The sequence below is a fragment of the Falco punctatus genome (genome assembly GCF_963210335.1).
Source record: "Falco punctatus genome assembly, chromosome: 4".
Lineage (NCBI taxonomy): Eukaryota > Metazoa > Chordata > Aves > Falconiformes > Falconidae > Falco > Falco punctatus.
In genome coordinates, this window is record NC_137583.1 from 10,393,128 (window position 1) to 10,413,760 (window position 20,633).

The 20,633-nt window shown below is 39.5% G+C and overlaps 2 protein-coding genes across 5 annotated transcripts in view; both read right to left on the bottom strand.

Moving 5' to 3' along the window:
• The window catches only part of ARHGEF3 (Rho guanine nucleotide exchange factor 3), a 156,926-nt gene extending 148,730 nt beyond the window's left edge, over positions 1-8,196 (bottom strand). For both annotated transcript variants that reach the window (XM_080385015.1, XM_080385013.1), the window contains exon 1: positions 2,018-8,196. In XM_080385015.1, the coding sequence (XP_080241141.1) occupies positions 2,018-2,052 (35 nt within the window). In that variant the 5' untranslated portion in view covers positions 2,053-8,196. The remainder of the gene's footprint in view (positions 1-2,017) is intronic.
• A 110-nt stretch (positions 8,197-8,306) lies between these two features.
• IL17RD (interleukin 17 receptor D) overlaps positions 8,307-20,633 on the bottom strand; it is a 73,667-nt gene continuing 61,340 nt past the window's right edge. For all 3 annotated transcript variants that reach the window (XM_080384999.1, XM_080384998.1, XM_080385000.1), the window contains exons 10-13: positions 19,222-19,332; positions 17,322-17,506; positions 13,910-14,849; positions 8,307-11,603 (exon numbers count right to left, since the gene is read on the bottom strand). In XM_080384999.1, coding sequence (XP_080241125.1) covers positions 11,488-11,603; positions 13,910-14,849; positions 17,322-17,506; positions 19,222-19,332 — 1,352 coding nt within the window. In that variant the 3' untranslated portion in view covers positions 8,307-11,487. The remainder of the gene's footprint in view (positions 11,604-13,909; positions 14,850-17,321; positions 17,507-19,221; positions 19,333-20,633) is intronic.

Sequence of the window (20,633 nt, forward strand, 5' to 3'; positions counted from 1 at the left end):
GATTCTAGATGCATCTATAGCAATAGGCTGATGCTTTCACAAAAAATACTCAGAAAAAATACGTTTCCTCAAAAACCTAAAATACTGAAAACATACAAATAAAACTTAAGAGGTCAGGTTAATTTTTTTCAGCACCTAAAATAAAAGATTTAACACGAGAAAAAACTAGCTTCCAAGTCAATACTAAGACATTACATATAAACGCCCAAGCAGAATCAGGTATCACCAATTCCAATTCATGAAGAGCAAAACAAAACAGATTTTTGTTTAAGGCATGTGATCTCACTGGCCGCTTGCTGGAAGCAACTCCACATAATACACCTCCAAACTGTGTAGGCATAAGACTCCCACAACTTGGAATCACGCCAGAACAACTGTCTACACAAAAGCAGTCCCGAGAAGAAGTGCACTATTCAAAACAGAGCGGAGCTCTGAGAAAATGTGCAGGGAATGATACTGAATGTTACAGTGTCTTCACGGGTCACGAGGCCTTGTCACATTGCTAACAGATATGCACGACTGCCGGGAAATTAAAAGGGATTTCTGTTCAAAACAATAAGATGTTTTGTTCACTAAAACTGGGTAATAAATATTTACTGAAAACAGGTAGCCAGTCATATGTATACAAATTTTAAATAGAAGGCTTCAATCCACTAAATGACAAGCCAAACATACACCTGTGCATTCTCTTACTTCACGTACACCAGGACAGCTCCATTTCACACACTCCCCCTCCCCACATTCTGCAAGTCCAATTACTCTGCAATAAATATTTGAATTCCGTTTGTTTCCAAATCCCACAGCTTCTCTTGTTCTAAACTCAAATTCTGTACAGATACAGCACCCATCCCATAACCTGTCAGGCTTGGCAAACCTCTGTACCAGCTACAGAATTGGGTACGTAACCAAATTAATTCTTTAACAAGTGTTTGAAGATGAAGGAATTTTCTCTGCCCTTTCACTACGAAAATGTAGCTCAAAAGGTACTAAAGAATAACATGTAAATAGAAATTACATTAATGTATGCATGCACTGACAAAAGAGATACACAAGATTTAAGAACTATATAGAAAAATAAAGACACCAGCTACCGAAGTTGGATTTTTTGTATTAATGTAAATGGTTCCTTAGTAAATAACAAGTTCGGGTCACCGTCAACCGCATCACTAAGGTGATCGGTAAAACCGGGCCAGCCGCCAACGACCTTCTCCCCCAGAGGTGCCTTCACCAGCATTAACTATGTAAATGCGGACAGCGATCCCTGCCAAGCTAATTAGCTAATGAGCGTTGCCTCCCTCACGGCCTGTTCAGAGGCAGCTGTGACTGGCCTCACAAGCCCGAGTAATCACGCTCCGCGTTTGTTTTTTCTGCTTTCCTTCGCCTACAAACCTCCAGCACCTCCACCGCGGGGGGAGGCTGAGCGGAGGGTCAAGCACCCCAGACCCACAGACTCTCTCCCCAGTAACTTATTTCCAATAACAATTACGGGTTTCGAAGGAGGTAACAGGCACCTTCCTTCGCGGCGTTTTCCTTCTAAACTGACACTTGTGGAGGGCTTGCCCCCAAATAAACGTCAAAAGAAGTTAATTTGAAAATAAATATATAAAACCCAAAACGGTTGCGGAGCCCTGAGAGGAAGCGGGTCCCGCGCCCCCGCCCCCTCAGGGCCCCTCAGGGGGCTGCCGGGCGCGAGCGCGCCTCCCGCCGCCGCGTGCGAGCCGGAGCCTGGCGGCGCTGAGGGACCGCGCGGGGCGGCGACGGCGTGAGGGGATGGAGGGGGAGAAGGGAGCCCCCCCCCCTTCGCGCCCCGAGGTGGCGGCAGCCCCTTCCCGAACTGCCGGGGCACCCCCAGCCCCAGCCGCTCCGGCTGGTGTCTCATAAAAGGCGGCGGTCCCCCCGGAGGCACAACGCAACCTTTGCGGTCAGCCCGGACGCCTCCAGGTGCCCCGCAGGAGCCGGACCCCCCCCAGCGCTGACAGGCAGCCGCCCTGCCCGGGCGCAGGGGACAGCGCCTTACCTCGCACCCTCCTGCGCCTCCTCGGCTCCCGGCATGCGGCTCCCGCAGCTGCCGCCCCGGCGGGGACGCGGCAGGGACCCGGCGGCAGCGAGCAAGGGCGCCGGGGCCGGGCAGGGGCAGCGGCCAGGACGCGGGGGGCTGCAGGGCCGGCCCGGCGGCTGTCAGGGCAGGCGGGGGAGGAGACGCGTGTGTGTGCCGGCCCCCGCCGCCCCCCGAGCCCGCCCCGCCCCGCCCGCCGCCTTCCCAGCTCCCCCCCGCGTTCCCCGGCGGTGCGCCCGGCCCTCCGGCTCCCTGCCAACCGTCCCCTCGGCCCGGCGCCGCCGTCCGGGCCCGGGGTAGGTGTCTCCGCAGCAGCGGCCCCGGCCGCTCCCCCGAGGTGAGAGGGGTCCCGGGTCCCGGCCGCCGCCCCCTGCCCGGGACCGTGCCGCGGGCTTTGCTCGGCGTGTGCCGCCCGCCCGGGCGGTCCCTTCCCACCGCCGCGCCGGTGTTCGGGCCGGTTCGGGAGGAAGGTTCACCAAAAAGAAGGCAAACAGCACCAATTCCACGCTGGAATTGCACAGGAGAGTAACAGGAGTAACCCGTTAGGTCAACAACCTAAGGAAAATAGTGATAAAGAATTTACAGGTGGCAATAGGCACGTCCGTTTTGGAGGAAAGCAGCACTATGGAAAAGCACCAGAAAGAGCAGAAGAAGAAAACCGGGCTGCGAAGGTGAAGCAGGTAGATTCTGAGCTCTTTAGGTGAGAGACTGTCTCTCTGGTACGCATTTGTACTGTGCCTGGTAAAGATAAACTTATTTTCTGTTACCGAAGTGTACAGGCACTGGTTCAGTGTAATAATAAATATCAACAAGTATGTCACTTAACATAAACGTAAATTTAAATGGAATGTAGGTGGTATGTCTTCTTCAGCAGTAGTACTGCCAACATAAAGCAGCCAGTGAAAAAACAATAATAAAAGACAAAAAGTAGCTGCTCACCATATTTTGTAGCCCAGACACATTTCAAAGAGAACGGTTACTTGCATTTCTCAAGCATGATTAGGCTTCCCATTTCAAACCTAACATCTTGCGGTGGGTTTTAATCTTTCAGTTGTTTCAAATTGCTGAGGCTAGAAATGCAGTACAGACATAGACATATAGATGTCATACCTTGTTTCCTTTAAAATAAATTCCTTAAATTCCATTCAATGTCTTCAGTTTGGGATACTAAAGTAATTTATGAACTATACTTTACACAATATGAAAACACTCTGGGATTAAAAGCCACAAAGAAACTGGTTCTTAAGGTGAAATACTCTTTTTAAACTAGGGACAATTCAACTGGAAAACAGCCATCAAGATGCCATAGTAGTTTTACAACTCCTTTTTTTCTGCTCCTGAAGCAGCAATTCACATCAATTAAACAGGTATTATGGGGACCTGGCTCTTTTCTATACCTATGGCAAAATTAGCTACACAGGGACTTACGTTGTAATCATATGGGCCCTGTGTTACTGGCAAAACCTGAGCTCTAAGCAGTCAATATAATTAGCAGAATGGAGAAACCCTTGAAGCTGCTCAGGTCTGATAATTTCTGATGGGTTCTCAAAACGTTAAGCCCTCATCATGGCTGCTGCCAAGAAAAGAGTCATCCCATCCCCTGCTTTGGTACTGCCACTAAAGTGGTGCCTGTTACAAAAGCAGAGCTGCAACAGGGAGTAAATGTCTGGTTTTTATTCAGGACTTCTCATGCCTGTAAAGGAAACTGACAGCTTTAACTTAATTTGGAATTCATTATCAGGAAATGGGAAGAGATGCTCTGTTTAGAGACCTTTAACTTTTTAGTGTCTTTTGTGTGTCCTCAAAATTTCCACATGGCTATGTACACAGGGAACGAAAAATTAGTTGCTGTAAATTCTGTAATTATATAATATACTAGAATATGCTCAACCACTTCAACTAAAAATGTTGTCCAGGGAGATTTAAGACTTTAGTAATTACTAATTTTTGGTTCTTGGCTTTTGAGATAATTAACTCTATAACGCAACTTGGAATTGTGGTTTGTTCACCATTTTTAAATCTTAACAGGCATGACATTTTCTTTAGTATGCAAAACATAGAGTGCAAGTGTTAAAAGTATTATTACTTCAGTCCAAAACTTTATCTTAAGATAGTGATATTTGAAAATTATACTTTAAAAAAAAAAGTTTGTTTTTAACAAGCCAATTTAATGTTAAGAGCAGGAATATTCAAGTAAATGTACCTGCATTTCTTAGGTCTGAAAGCAGTCTAAGCAAAGAGGCTAAAGTTTAGAATCCTACCCTGCTTTCCTGATTCATTGTGACTATAATTCTCACTCCACCCTCTGTAGCTGAGCATTGTCCAACTATTCTGCAAAGAGATGGTGGTTTCCTTCCTAACACCTAAATGACACCTTGGCATGTTTGCAAAAGCTACAATAAAGAGTAGACTGTTTCCTTTCTGTTGATGACTAATGAGTTTTATGGGTACATCCCCTATATTAGACATTGCTAAAGACAAGTAGGTCTAATTCTGTTCTTACTTTCAATTATTTTGAAATCAGCATGATGTAACTGACAGCAATGAAATCACTCCTGATTTTCATCAAAATTATAAAGGAGTTATTCCTGCAAACCAGGTTCACATCGAACAATGCACTTCCAAAGGAGAAGTAGTGCTAAGGAGCTCTATGGGGCTGAAACAGGCCCCTGCAGAGTCCATCAAAGGCTGCCCGAAGGTAACTCACTCACACTTTGGAGGTCTCTGTGAGTTGTTGTAGAGGAAATAAAGCACATTGCTTAACATCTGCCCCAAATCTACCTCTTCCTTCTCTTGGTGTGCCTCCCTCCGTTTCCCACCATGCTCCATCAGTAGGTGACTCTGCAGTGCTGCCACAGAACTCTGGAGCATAAAACAATGCCCTGTTGATTGTCCTTTCACACAGGTTATTGCAAAATAGCAAAAGCTGCAATAATCATCTCTCTAATCAAATACACTCACTGGTTACACACTGTTGAAAGAAGCATCATCATGGTTCAAGACATGAATCCCGGCATTCTGTCTTCAGCTGACACCAGCCTCATCTCTGTTCTGCAGTGGCTCCATTTCTTACCTAGTTCCTATTCATTTCTCATGTAAAATGAGGATAAAACCACTTGTTTATGGCCTTTATATCCCCAGTTGTGAACTTGTGAGGAAAAAAAATCTGACATGTGACACACCAAACAGCTCCTCTGATGTATGTCCCACTCACATTGTTGGTATCTGATTTCATAACCAGACCCACTGAAATTGGCTGAATCATCGGAGAAATAAAACATTACTAAAAAGGGTGTGGCCACAGCATTCATAAAAGGCTTAGAAAATGTTACTGAAAGACTTTTATATTGTGATTGTTGTTCTGCAGCTTGCACTGCAAATTACTTTCACCAGGCAGTAGCTATCTGCCTGAAAATATTCTTGGTACTCGTTTCCTCGATACAAAATCCTTCTGGGAACTTTTGTTTTTGAAACACAGTTTGGTTGGTAACTACGTAAAAAAGTCCGTTCTCCAAGTGTTTAATTTTGCCTTTTGCTATGCTAGGCATCCAGTCTTCTGACAAGTTTAATCCTCTGTAATTGCGTTAGACATAAAATTTTCTCAGCCATGGAAGAGGTAACTTCTATTTTTAGGTTTGATCTGTGATTTTAGTGTACTGTCAGAGGTAATAAGAACTCTTGGTCTGCAGTTGTTGGCAATAGTCAATATTCCAATCAAAGGCAAGAGTATAGCCTCCAAAGGGTGCATTATTCTGATACAGGAAACACACCTTAACAGTCTCCCAGGCCCTTTGTATAATCTTGAGTTCCATGTCTATTAGTAAGAAATGTTGTACTACGAAATTATGATTATCCACAGCCGAATATTTTTGATAGAGTAAAATTTCATCATAAACGTGGTTGGCCATTACAGAAATTCATATCAAGTTATGTGAACAATGTGGTGTTGATTTACAGTCAAAAAGGGTTAATAACAGAATTTGCACAGGGAGTACAGGTGTTACTGCATTTACAAGTAGGTGAAACCACAGATGCATGCTTGCCCTGTGGAGAAAAAATACCAATTCAATAGACTATTATGAAATACATTCACCTGAGTCATATAATCAACAAAGACGGTCTCTCTTCAAATAGAGCTTTTTGCACACCAGCAGCAACTGAATAGTTAGAATTCCAACGATATCAGCAGCCCAACAGGACAGCATTCCATACACTGACTCACGCTAGTTCAATCTTCCACCTATTGTCAAGGCCTGTGAGCGACCAGCAGAGTCTGGACACAAGGTAGTTTGGCTTCTGTGGTAAATCAGCCTTGAATGTTACAGCTCCCTACCCATTAAAAATGAACTCTGTTAAATGATCAAGAAAATTCTCCAGATGTTAATTCCTTCTTGCACAAAAAAAAACCCTATTATGTCTATTAATAGTTTATTATAAATTATTGTATCTAACTAAATATAACTAGGCTCCTCCCACCTGCCCCCAGTGTCTTTCGTATTTTCACATTAATGTTTTCAGGCTCCCAGCCTTCCCAAAGTATCTGCACCAGAGTAAAATAGCAAAAATCACTAAAATCTGAGCTTTTAGCACTGAGGTAGGTATGGGCAACCTCCTCAATTTCTGGTCATCTAGGTGCCATCTGACACCAAGGAAAGAACATTTCCTTTTTCCTATACTTTTTGTTAACAGGACAGTATGACCAATCCCTACTTTCTCCATGGCCTGCTATGTATATATGAAATCATGCCAACAGTGCAGCTGCCCATAAAAATAAACATCATAGGTAAATCAGACTTTATTAACTCAGTTCTAAGAAAACAGAGAATGGAATTGTATCCCATTATAAAAAATATAAATTGACCATTGTTCTGGGTTTTATGAGTCTTAGAAACAGCAACAGATGATAGCAAGTAAAATAGCAGATAGAAGGAAAAATTTCTTAACTGATCCATAGCACAGTCTTTAACTTCAGACCTTTTAGAAACAATTTGGGTCTGACCAGTTATGGTTTGAATGCAGATATTGTGTGCAGTGCATGCTTTTTCACTGTTACTCAAAAAGCATTTGTTGTTGCATGTTGGTTTGGTGGTTTGTTTTTTTTTTTCCCTTAGGGGATTTCCAGTATCAAGTCACCACAATGTTTAAATTCGCGATTTTTTAAAAAAGAAAAATGAGAGCTTACCTAAGATTTTCAAGATGTATTACCCATATGCACAGTCATATCAAAACCTATCTTTCTCATGTTTTAAACTGAAGGTATAAAACCCTGAGCAAGATCTTTCCCTTTTCTTTCAACCACGAAGTCCCTCATGTACGGGGGTCCCAGACAGAGGATACAGAGATTACGAACGCAGAGTATGCACATGGATAACACATCTGAAGTAAGTCCAGTTCAGATAAAGAGAAGTAACTTATCAAATTCTCTTTTGAATTATTAATGCATCTATTCACATGCTTTGTGACCCTTCAAAATGTCTCTGATTTACCTGGTGATAAAGCAGAATTAGGAATTGTGGGATACAAGGCCCAAAGAAGACAACGGGTATAAACATCATCCTGTAAATTTAACATAGCTAATGTGTATGCAAACTATCTGATATTAAGCAGTTCGAGCCTTTGATAATAACAAGTTTTACTGACTCATTACAGATTTTTCTATAGCATTGTAAGCTTGATCGTGCTAGACCAAGAGTTCATTAAAAAAACCTTCATTTACCTGAGCAACATTAGGAATACAAGGCTTATCCCTGAAATTAGTTTGCAGGGTTCATTGGCTAGAACAGTGCTTTGAAATCCACTTGGATGAAAACAAAAAGCATATAAAATCTTAGGTAATTATCACACCTTCTTTGATAAAATCAATCCAATCCAGGTTATTATAGTTTTGTAGTTGACATGGATAGGTTTCACTTGACATGCAGAACCATGTACTGCTAGGAGACCTTCAAGAAGGATAAAGGAAAAGTAGTTAGTTCAAATCATATTAAGGCAGTTTTTACTAAAAAAAAATAAATAAATCAGACCCAATCTGTCCAATACAAAAGTTTTAGAAAATTAAAATTTTTTTACTGTTGCTTGACTGTATTAAACACCCACCAAAATATCTGTTTCACTTCCAGATGTAGAATATGAAGAGCGGTCAGAGAACCTGGTTCGTGTGGTATGCATAACTGCATTAAAAGTCTTTTGGATAAAACTATTGCACTCTTAAGACAAGCCTTCTTACAGTACTAAGAAAAGTCAAATGAAAGAAACTGAACAAAAATGTTTTATTTTGATATTTAACTTCTAAATTGTAGTATCATAAAAATTTTACTTCTGCAAATGTCAGCTGCATTCTATTTTCAACAGTTGTTGTGTTTATGTACAGGTACAAATTACAGCAACAAGTACACTTCTCATTCAAAATGCTGAACACACTGCTATATCTTGAACCTTCAGCTTTCCAAAGGTTTTTCCACCCTCCCAGAAAATACATTTTAAAACATCCAAACAATGTCCACGCACTTGAGTCTAGTAGGAATTAAAGGGATCCTTTCACCATTAACATTCTGTTTCTAGAGTTTACTAATGCCTGAAAATAGTAGTAAGCTAACCTCTAATACATGTGTTAACATTGTTTTATTCTTTTTTTACAAGGATTTTTGCTGTTATTCTTACTGGAGGGAAAATACAGAATTCTTGCAAATTCAGTATGATGTCCTTCCAGCATCTCAATATACACAATATTTTTCTGTTTTTTTTTTATAAGCACCATGGCTTTGTAAGAAAGCTACACTAAATCAGATTAAGTATTACTTTCCTCAGTTTTGTATACTTCAAGTGTGGGCTGTCCTACTCTAAATTTTCAATTAATTACATTGTCTTTCTTCTGAGGACATTTAATATGCTGTTTCCACCTTATGCCAAGAAATAATGAAGGAATTGTTCTTTTCTTCCAACTGCCCCACCCCAACAGACTTGACTGGCATCTGCATAGACCTTTTATAATTTAAAAAAATGAAAATAAAAAAAGGTTTGTGGGATTGTACAGCAAATTTTGAAGAAATAAAAATAAAAACAACATTAATGACAAGTGATTCTTTGTGCAATTGCTTTGTCTATTTTCAAAACTGAGCCTTCTTGGAGCTCGAAATGAAAACTTAATTCCATTAAGTACTATCAGTTCTGCTACTAAATTTAACAGAACCAGGAAATCTTCCCAATCTTTACTCTAGCACAAATTAACAGTATGTGAGCTGGGACTTTCCACTGAGGAAAGCAGCATTACCATCACCAGCTAACTGCTAAGAAATTGCTGCCTCCTCATGTTTTCCAGCTTTGGCATTTCTATGCACAGCAGCTCTCCAGCACACAAATTTTGTAACCTTTCTGCCTGTCTCTTATCAATGCAAACTCTTTAGTAAAATGGTAAGAAATACACTGAACCAGGATCCTTCATAGCTGGATTTAGTGGAAGAGCATTTACCTCTAGATTTTTCTGCCTGGTTTGACCTAGGTATTTTTCAATTTCAAAAAACGGAAACACATGAAGAACTGTGCCTTCAGTACAGCCCAAGGCACAGCATACAAAAAAAAAAGGTGCAGATGATTCACCATGTATGTAAAACTACCTAAACTTACTTAGCTATTGTGAGTTTCAGGTTTTCCAGTTAGTGTTCTTTCAAATTCAGAAAACAGAAAAAGTAAGGAACATTACATTAATGGACAAGGCCCTCCAAATCTGACGCATACATCTAGTTGATCACAGAATTCCTCATCACAATTGTGAAGCATGCCAGAGTCATGCCATCGATGGTTATATTCAAATAACCGTCACAGCACTCTCTTACTCCACCTGTGACAACAATTGCAAGTCTTTTGTTTGGAAATTCAAATAATTAAATATAAACTGATGAAAAAAGTACCCAGGAGCTTTAAAGTTACTCAGCCGAAACCATCACCAGTTTAACAGTTCTATCTCATGCTATTGAAATGGGTAATACAATGTAACAGTTATTAGCAAGAGCTAATTCTCATCTACCAAAACTGAGAGAGTATTTCAGGTGTTCAAGTTCTCCCTTGATGTAAAGCAACCTGTTAGTGGAATGTGAAGACAGGTTAAACGAGACAGAATCTGACTCCATGAGCAAAATTAGCAGAAACACATTGCTAAGGTGTCCTTTATTATTTGCTGTTATCATGTTTGTTATAATAATGCCTACAACTGCAGTTACATAGATGGGTTTTACTTATGAAAAGTTGTTCTCTAGAGACAGCAGAGATTTTGGATGATGGTACACCTACCTGGTCACTGCAGAAGAAAGGACACGCATGCTCCATGTCTTTATGTAAACATGTCCAGTTGTAGTTTTAGCATTTTTTGTTAATGTAACACTAGTAGTATTACAATACTAGTAGCATTATACTACCTTAATCTTTAAGCAATGATAAGTAGTGTGAATTGCAAAATAACTCATGGGTTCTGTTTACTGGTTGGCTTAAAACAGAACGAAGTACTCATGCCTGTCTTAATTTGTTTTACACCAGGCGATTTTGTAGCAGCATGTCATTGAAGGATAATATGAAATCCCCCATAAAGCATACTAATCTCATGGCTGAACAACTCCTGAACAATGTCTTAAATAAAAAATTTGGCAACTCTTCCCCAATCTATTTAAAGTATTATTTATATTAGCCCTTCCAGGAAGAAAACAGGAAATTTTGTTTCCACGGTATCACTCAGCATATGCAGGATCTGTATTTTTGTCTATTATAAAAATGACAGTTCAGACTCAGTGTGGTACTACTTGTGAGTCATAACTAGACGGATTGTGGAGAAGAGATAGAAAAATCATACAGAAGAGGGAGACCTGCCCTTATCTGACATTAAATACATTAACATTTGGGAAAGAGAGGAGACTGCAGGAAAGGAGCTCAAACATTTCTAAAAGAAAATTATTTCTTCTGATATGGAGTTCTTGATCTCACCTTTGGTATTTTATCTTGCTTCTGAAAACAATCCTGCTCTCATTCACCACAACACTCCTGCCATCAAGTATGTCAGCACTTAAAACTAGAGGCTGGACTACAAAATTTACTAATGTTCCAAGCTATTTTATGTCCAGTTGCAATATTATTTCTAGCCGAAAAAGTCAATTTTTATTACGGCATCTGTAAACACTGTAGTATCACGACATGTAAATTAGTCATAATAATTTTGAAATGTATTCCCATCTATTTTTCCATGCTGCATTTTTCAAACCATGAAAGACTTCATATAAAGATCAACAGATTCAAGTTTACTGGCCATAAAAGAAATCCCTTAGGAATAACAGATCTTCAGAGAGTATTTGGTCCTTCAAGTAGATTTAGTGCTGAGACAGTGTGGTAGTTGACGCACAAACAGAGGCTGTTGATAAAGTGGCAATGCATAACAACATTGTAATGTATTATAAAGGAGCAATCGCCTGGAGTTCATCAGTATGGATATGGCAATGAAGTTCTGCTTTACAGATTCCAGGCACTAAAAATTTTGTAGCGGTGATTACAGGAGGTTCTTCTTCCCCTATAAAAAGGAAAAAAAAAAGTGAGATTCATTAACTGAAACACTGATTTTGTATTTGGTCAACATTTTAGAAACAATGCAAAGAAAACTTAGAAAAAACCCACTCCGGATCATAATGCCATACTTTCATGAGGCTGAACTACCATGCTCAGCAACCCCTTATCTAATGAATCAATACAAATTTTCTGCCCAGGCAGGGCTGCTTAGGGAAGACCTTATTAGTGAATGGACCTAGCAAAGGTTTAGTTCTTGGTACTTCCTCAAAATTAAGCTGGTTTGAACTGCAGTTGATGATCTCTGAGAATCTTTTCTTTGCAGATCAGTAGTCTGCACATGAACTGCACTGAAAGACAGAAAGTATTACAAATCATGTGACTTACGATTTTAATTCAGAAGATGAAATCAAACTGGCCTTTAAAGAAGAAAGGAAAGCTCCACCTGAAGATGTTAAATGACAGAGCTATTCACTGCTGTTCTCACCAAGTAATGGGTAAAAAACAGGTAGCCAGAACAGAAATGGTACTGTGAATTCAGAGTAATAACCTAGGCATGTCCAAGGTTATTCTTAGAACAAGAATAAAAGCTAAAAAAAAAAAATCTATCTACTCCTCCAGTTATTAGGCATATAAGTATTTTGTATGTCTGGGACTCTAAAAAGATTTAATGGGTTGCACTCTAATAGGCAGATGATGCTCAGCTCTAGATACTGTCTCCTTTGTTCCCTGTACCTAACTAGGACTGTGGTTTTGGTTGAGGGGAGGTTTGAGTGAGAGTCAGGGTGGTCTTTGGACAAGGACAGTGAACTGGAAAACCAAACCTGTGGTTTCCTAAGATACTGGAACATCAGTGTTAAGAGCCAACGCTAATGCTACAATGTTTAACCTCCGTAACTGAAACATGCTAACAAGTAGCTATGTGACTTGAGAATTAATTACTGCACAGACTGCCTCTTTCTTCCAGTGACTGCCCGGCAGCTGGGATACCCAGCTGACAGCTCCACGATTGAATCAGGAAGGGAATACTGGAAAGGCATTCTTACCAAAAGGCCACAGATTTTCAACTAGCATCCTAGTTTCATCCAGCACTAGAACCTTTACGGTTTATCATCTGTATTTTTTCCCACAAATGTGAGAAAAGGCCAGATTAGAAGACGGCAGGAAATTAAAGAATATAATATTAATTCTGAAACAGTAACTGTGTATTTGTAGCTTATTTAATTAAATCAGTAAATCTGTGATTTTTTCTCCCTGAAAAGTTTTCAGATCTTAGTTATTTTGTCTTATAGACTATCTACCCTATAGATAGAGATGCTATATCTGTAAATCAACACCTACATCTCTCAGCCCAGGATAATTCTGGCACCAAACATTATTTATGACTTATCTGAATAATAACAATAATAATAATAATAAATAATCCATTTATCCAAGAGAAAAGCCTAACATCTACCCTAGATAGAGATGCTATATCTGTAAATCAACACCTACATCTCTCAGCCCAAGATAATTCTGGCACCAAACAGTATTTATGACTTAATCTGAATAATAATAATAATAATAATAATAATAATAATAATAATAATAATGATAATAATAATAATAAATCCATTTCACTCTGATGTAGTTGTGATACCAGATCAATGTACTCCAACTACAAAGGTCAGATCAGCTTTTGAGATAGTCTGTGGGAATATTTACACCTTCAAACCGTAGGCATCTAAGCTGCATACCTATGTTGGAGAGTGTCTTGCAAGCATTTAAATTCTCCCACTGAAGCCCATGTGGTCATTCCCCCCAGCCGCGTATCTGATGAGAAGCCTAATGTCATTCTGAAACGTGAGTTAGCCACAGTACAGACTATAGCTCTAACGGTTCTAGTATGTGCTGGAGCAGATAGGATGTCACTTTTAGATTCATGGCTGTTCTGTAAGAATGCTTCGCCGTATCACCCTCTTGGTTTAACAACCACACAGCTGTAAGCTGAGTATCCCAGCTGCCGGGGAGGTCCCTGGAAGAAAGAACCCATCTCTCCAATAGTAGGTCAATTAATGAGAAGTGACTTATTAATGGAATTCTAGTGAAATCTTAATTAGCTAAGAATCCCATCCCTTCCCCCCACCCCACCCCCCAAGTTAAGGAAGAGAGTAATTTTTCAGAAGTGACTTAAAACCTATCATTTTTACCATTACCTTTTTCTGCAGCCATCTATACGGTTCCTCACATATTATCTTAAAAGTATTTTGAGATGGCAGAAATACACTCACAATAACTGAATATGATTTTTGAAACACTGCAGGGTTATCTTACCTAAACCTGATGATGAAGAAACACTTCCTGTAATGGAAGATGTTTCAATTTGGTCTGTCAATAGTCCTTCCATTAAAGATAAGGATAATTCAGATGAAGGAACAGATGAATCATAGATTCCAGAATCTCGAGGCATATCTTTAAGATTTGAAGCTTTAACAACATGCAACAACGGCTGAAGAACAAAGCTGCCACCACCTTGAATGTCCTGAGTTTCTGTGTCTTCTCCAAGGTTTAAGTGCTGAATTATACAGTGAGAGTCTGAATTGGCCACCGAAATAATATTTGCATCTGTTTTCAGGTAAAAATCGCCATCCATCACCTGCTTATTCACTAAGTCATTTAAAACCAAGCCTGAATCAAACTTTTCCATAACAGGCTCTGAGTAATGTAATGAAGGTGGAGGGAAGGGAATAAATTGTTTCTCAAACCAGTCTGGTTCCTGATCAATGAACTGATGCATATTGCAAATGGCAACATAAAGCGACCTCCCAGATTTGCTCCTGAAATAATTCCTTTTACTAATGTTAACAGGACATGCCTCTGAGTCCTGTACAGTAGGATCTCTGGAGTGTAAATGTGAATACAGCTGAGGGAGATTGTCCATGAGTTTGTATTTTGTACTGAGATCCAGAATACCAGGGATGTCTCCTTCACAGGAGTAATCAAAATAGACTGCAATGAACTTGCAGAGGTCATTTGAATTCTGCTTTGCTTGACGAAGCTTCTCTGCAACAGTCAACACAGCAAACAGAAAGAGCTCTCCTTTTCCTGCATCTTTGGTTACCCCTCTGTGTTTCCAGTTCCTTTTTTCAACAAAGTATTTCATGCCCTTGGAACACACAATGATGATGAACTGGGACTCATTTATTTTTTTAATAAGCCACTCTTTCTGACCTTCTTTACAAATTTTTAGATCTTCCCACAAATCTAAAGCCACCTGTAAAAGAAAAGAACATTCTGGTCAATATTGACTATTAGATTATTAAGATATTTTTGCTAATAAAATTGAGATGAGTTATACTATGTGAGTCAGCTTTTATTTAACACACAACTGAGAATTAATGAGGAGTTTAACTACAGCTTGTCCCTGATGCAAATATAAGCTGTTTTAAAAGAGAAATAAGTAATAACTAACCTAGTATTGATAGTGGACAAATTGGAATCAGAGATATTAACTATGTCAGTAGTTATTCACCAAAATAAATATGGCCTCATGCTCATTCTAAACTTTGTGGGCTGAATACTTCAGTGGGCTAAGGAAGTGGGTGAATTGCTAAGGTAAAAAGGAAAACCTTCCAGACTGCCTCAGACAATTTAACTGTTATATATCTGGGTCCATAACGGGCTGAATATAACGAAAATCACAGAATCACAGAATCATTTCGGTTGGAAAAGACCTTTAAAATCGAGTCCAACCATTAACGTAGCACTGCCAAGTCCACCATTAAACCATGCCCCTAACTACCATAGTAATTTATGATCTTTTGCATATTCATGAAGTCTGATGCCAAGAATTTTCATATCTAGATACAAACATAACTAGTGTGTACAACATCCAAATCCTTTCAGTTAGGATGCAAAACAGCAGAAGCCTGTCTCTGGTAAGAAAGCTCTGAAAATTTTTATCATAAGAGTTATGTGATTTTGTACTTTTTTTCTAAACATTCTACATGATCTGAAATGCCCATGTACACCAAGGTGAAGGACACAACACACTACCCCATGAAAGACAGAACAAGCAGTAGAACAACAGAAAAAAATAGATGCAAAAAACTTTCATAATAGACACACATGAAAACACTCAAAAAGCCTTCTCTCAAGCATTTTTCCAGACGACAAAGTACTTTTGCTCTGTCACCCTAAGAGTGGAAAGCTTTGCCATGCCAGAAAACAGAGAGTAGATGGATGCCTGGAACTCAAGGACTCATGAAAGCTGTTACCAGACGGTCAGCTACAGGGGGAAAGCGATCATGCCTGAAGCAGTCCAGTTGGACCAGATGATCATTGCAGGTCCCTTCAAACAGATCTATGCTATTCTGTGCATGGGGAAGACAAGTAATTTTGCAGCTGTTTGGGAGATATTCTGATAAAGGTAAAACACAGATAAGTTTTTATTTTGTGTCTGGTTTTGTTTCTGTTCTTCAAAATACTGTCTGATCTGCTATCTGTATTAAAGGATTTCTAGTATGGTCAAGTTATTATTTTAAATAGCTATTAAATGGCCCTGGGTTTTTCATTCTTGAGAAAACATTCCATATGAAAATACTGATCCATTTGGAAAATAATGGATCTGCAATCCATATGAAAAATACTTGTGTGACTGTTCCATTATGCATCGGGCATCACTTTTAATATTAAACTCCACAGCTTTAATAACACCACATTATTTCTGTATTTAGATGCTATCAGTATTCTGTTATGTAAACCTTAAATGGTGCCTAACACCATATGTTCCATGTGTTACATAGTTATATGTACAGAGTTACGTTAGGGTACATAGTTATAGCGGTAACAGCTCACCTTAACACTATTCCAAAGGATGATGTAGCAGGGCCAAAGTACATCCCGGAAAAGGGGATTCAAATAAGTTACTTTTAAACACCTGACCTGAACTCTTTTAAACGTATGGATGAATTATGAGCACCCCCCCCGCCCCGAAGGGGGGCAGGGCGATGTGGCCGGGTTGGCCGCTGGAGGGCAGGGTGGCCGCATGGGTGACAGGGCTGGTCCCTTCCGAGTCCCGCCGAACGGTAAAACGCAGCGAGAATAACGGTTGCCTTGTCTTTATACAGCTAAAAAGTGAAAGGCCAGACATATATTGATTGTATTTTAGCAAGCAGCCTGAGATTCTAAGCCTTGACGTTCAAAGTAACAATCTGAATGTCTTTCTCAAAGCTTTAAATCAAAACCAAGAAAAACACACAGATTTTACAGCATTAAAGGGAACAGAATTTTTTAAAAAAAATCAATAAAAATTCATAACTAATAATTAATCCTAATTACAGAGATTTTGCTCTGAGTCAACTGCTTTTAAATTACAATAAAAAATTATTTTAGGAATACTGAGATATATCAGGTACACACCAATACCTCTTTGTGGCTGCTGACTATAAAGATGCAAGACCTACTAAACAGAAAAACAAATTAAAACAGGGCTGAATGAAAATCCTGGAATCAGTATAGTACAAGCTTTCCACAATTCCATTTTTTTTTAAGCAGGCTGTGATGTGTTCCTTTCCATAAGTTAAAAAAATAATAATTATATGGCAAATATTTAGAAAAACAACAGAAGTTATTTCTGTGGAAGGAGAGATTGAAATACCTCATTTTCAAGCACATATTATTATGAGTTCTGGGGCTGCTGCTTCAATCAAGGAAAAACTGTTTACAGAAGAAATGCTGACTTTACCTCACAGCCACAGAAGTCCTGAAGAAAATAAGCAAAGCACTGGATGACATTAATGTGTTTCTGGCAATCTTTACTGGAATAGCAGATGAACACTTTTGGCCGGGGACGAAGCCTTTCCACATGGAGACCTGCAGCATATGCTGAAGATTCTGAGCTCTCCTCATCTAGATGAGAATATATATTTTCTACATTGGAAGACAGAAAGAGAGTTCACACTACAAGGCTTGGGTTTATTTTTTGGTTTTTTTTTTTTTTTTTTTTAAAAAACACTTTTGCAGGCTCATTACTAATGCAAACAGTAATGACATTTTTTCAAAAGATTGTGCTTTCCTTTCCAGCCTGAAAAAGTTGCACACGCTCTATTTATCCAGCTTATGAGTGGCTACATATGTGCAACACACTCTGAAAGTGAAATGTGCAGTTATTACTGTACAGCTCAGAAAACTTAAGAAAGGTTTATTTTATAAATAGAATGAGGTTGTTTCACCTCTATCCAGCTTTATGAGTCTTCATCTCTGTTCAAATACTATAAGGCTTAAAGATGTATCATCAAGATTTTCCTGTATAACAAAGTCTCGTTTTAAAACAAAAACACACATGCACAACACAAGCCAGGTAAGAATATTAAATTCCAGAACACAGATCCCTTCAGAGTATCATACAGTATCTTTCTGGTAGATATATATACATATACATAAGTTTGGACATTAAATTTGACATTGATTTGAATTAAGTTATGATTAATCTAAATCAAAATAGCTATTGGCGTTTCTTTCCTTGTATAGATGCTTTTATACTGCAATGTAAAGGTCTGGTCTTACGCCAGACTAATTCAGTCTAGTTCTACAGTTGATTAAGCTAATTTGGAATAATGTATTAATATTTCAAAACACAAGTATCCATCTAGGGATTTAATTTAGAAATATTCATCAGGAATAACTATTCTGGAACAACTCTCTCTCCAGACAAATCCTCAGTGATTTGTCTCAGTCTTTTGTTGGAACTGTGCTAGCTGTGAGCAAAGGGATAGCTACAGAAGACCAGAAGGTAAAAGGATTTAACCCAGATGGGATATAGCACTTGCAGTATACCTCAATGCCAAAATTCAGATGGATAACACAGATATGTGAGGTTCGGGGAAGTAATCTTTTTCCATATTCATGAAACTGCACGATTCCCTCAATTCTACAAAAAATGCCAATTGATTTTTAACATCTCAATGTGACAAGTATGGCTTGCCAGCTCCTAGACACAGAGGAGAAGCCAGCAGAAGGATGGAATCTAATTTAGAGAAACATCTGCAAGTAAGTCTGAGAAAGAGTAAATTTAGGAAGATGGCTTAGGATGAAGTGTAAAAGCAAATTCCAGGAAAGTGAGCAGATCTGGAATAACAGAGACAGGCAGTATTCCAGACAGTCCTGAGAACTGCATTGGTATCACACAGTTTTACTTTCCTTATGTTTATTTCATATGTTATGTTTGTTAAAATATATTTTAAATATTTCCATATTTTAAATAAATACGAACTAGACATTTCTGAATGAAATAAGGGAATGTTTACAGATCTGCTTGTATTCTACATTGTCATGTAGGACTTTCACAAATAAAAAGAAACTCAAACTCAAAAGTATTTCTTAACAACAATTCTGTTCTCTCCTTTCTACAGTGACATCTTGATTTGTGATACAATACTTCTATGGCAACAAATTATGATCAAGCACTGATTAAGAATTTGCTGCAAGTTCCAACACGCAAAAAAGCTGTGGGGAGGAAGGAGAGAGAAGTAGAAAAGAGCACTCTTCAGATAAAGGTACTTCTGGAATAAACCTACCAGTTAAAGACTTTTTTGGTTGAAAAACTGTATCTTTAAATGGAACTCTGTACCAAAAAACCATCTTACCTTGCTGTTTCTTGCGGCACATCACTGTGAAAAGGGTTGCAAATGCTGAAATGACAACTAAAGGGACTGTAATGGCGATAGCTCTTATCGGTCCAGCCCACGGAGAATGTACTTTGAAAAATAAAGTAGAATTAGCCACATGCAAATAAGCGATGCTATAATAAGCTAATAAAATCTTCACACTGGGAACATAAAATAAAACTGCTGCAGTACATTATTATCATTCTCAAATATAGAGTAGAATCAAACATCATGTTCTGCTCCATTTTAAATAGGTTTCATGCAGGTTTACCTCATCACCACAGCATTAGTGACCATCACAAGTAACAAGTGCTGCACGCCAATTCATACCCTCCCCCGCTGCAAGTTTTGATAAGGTACGCAATACTCATTCGGACCTGACAGACTTTCGTTCCAGGGTGCTGAACTAGCCACTTAGAAAGAACTGTCTTCCTGCACAAGTTATCTTTAGCAATTATGATTCTGTCCATCCTTCCCACTGCCTTCATCTATAGCTATGTTTTCTGTCTGCAGACAGATTCTGAAATCCCTATTTAGCTTTTCAATAACCTGTCTGATACATAGACATGCTAAGCATCCTCCTGACAGGTTTTCCAGACTGCTGGATTTCAGGGCTGAAGCACACAGGCAGGTAGTGTTTAGGCTGCTCTCAGTTTCATTACATTATTTCCACACTACTGCATGCATCAGTTGTACGCAATTAAAATACAGGCTACGATTCTTCATGTCCATATATACAACAAAAATGACTTTCCCACAAAGATTCTCAATGACATGTTGATCTAATCTGTACTAAATATAAATGTACAGAGATGCAGATGCATATTTACACGTGTGCATGTCTACTCTTTTTTCCTTAAGTCGAAAAATCACAGCACCATTGCCTCAGTAGTCCTGATGACAGCAAACAGACACAGGTGTGGCGGTGCGCTCCCCCCACAACCCCCATCCTGTCCTTCACCTCCTTATCAACGAACTACCAATGGCAGAGATAATAACCGTGTCTGGTCTGTCATGGCAGTATTCGACTCGAAGTGGCCTCAGGGGTTTGACCTGAGATCTCACAGAACAGGTAACAGGTCTAACAATCAACCCAACTGAGTGATGCCTGGGTGGAGGCAGAGGCTTCACAGTCCAGTATTGCTTCAGCAAAAGCCAGGAAGACCCCCCCCCACATCTGTACCGAATACCCTGCCCTGTGCTGACCCACGGGCCCTGCTGACCTCCGAGGGTCCATCAGCACACAATAACTGACTTGGGCCTGCCTCACCGTCAGTATAAACCTGGCGTTCAGAATCCTCTGTTTTGAGGACAAGAACTCCAACCACTGGACAGGTCAATGAGTCTGGACCTCTCTCCTCCCTGAGCACGGACACCTCTAGTAAGAGCTG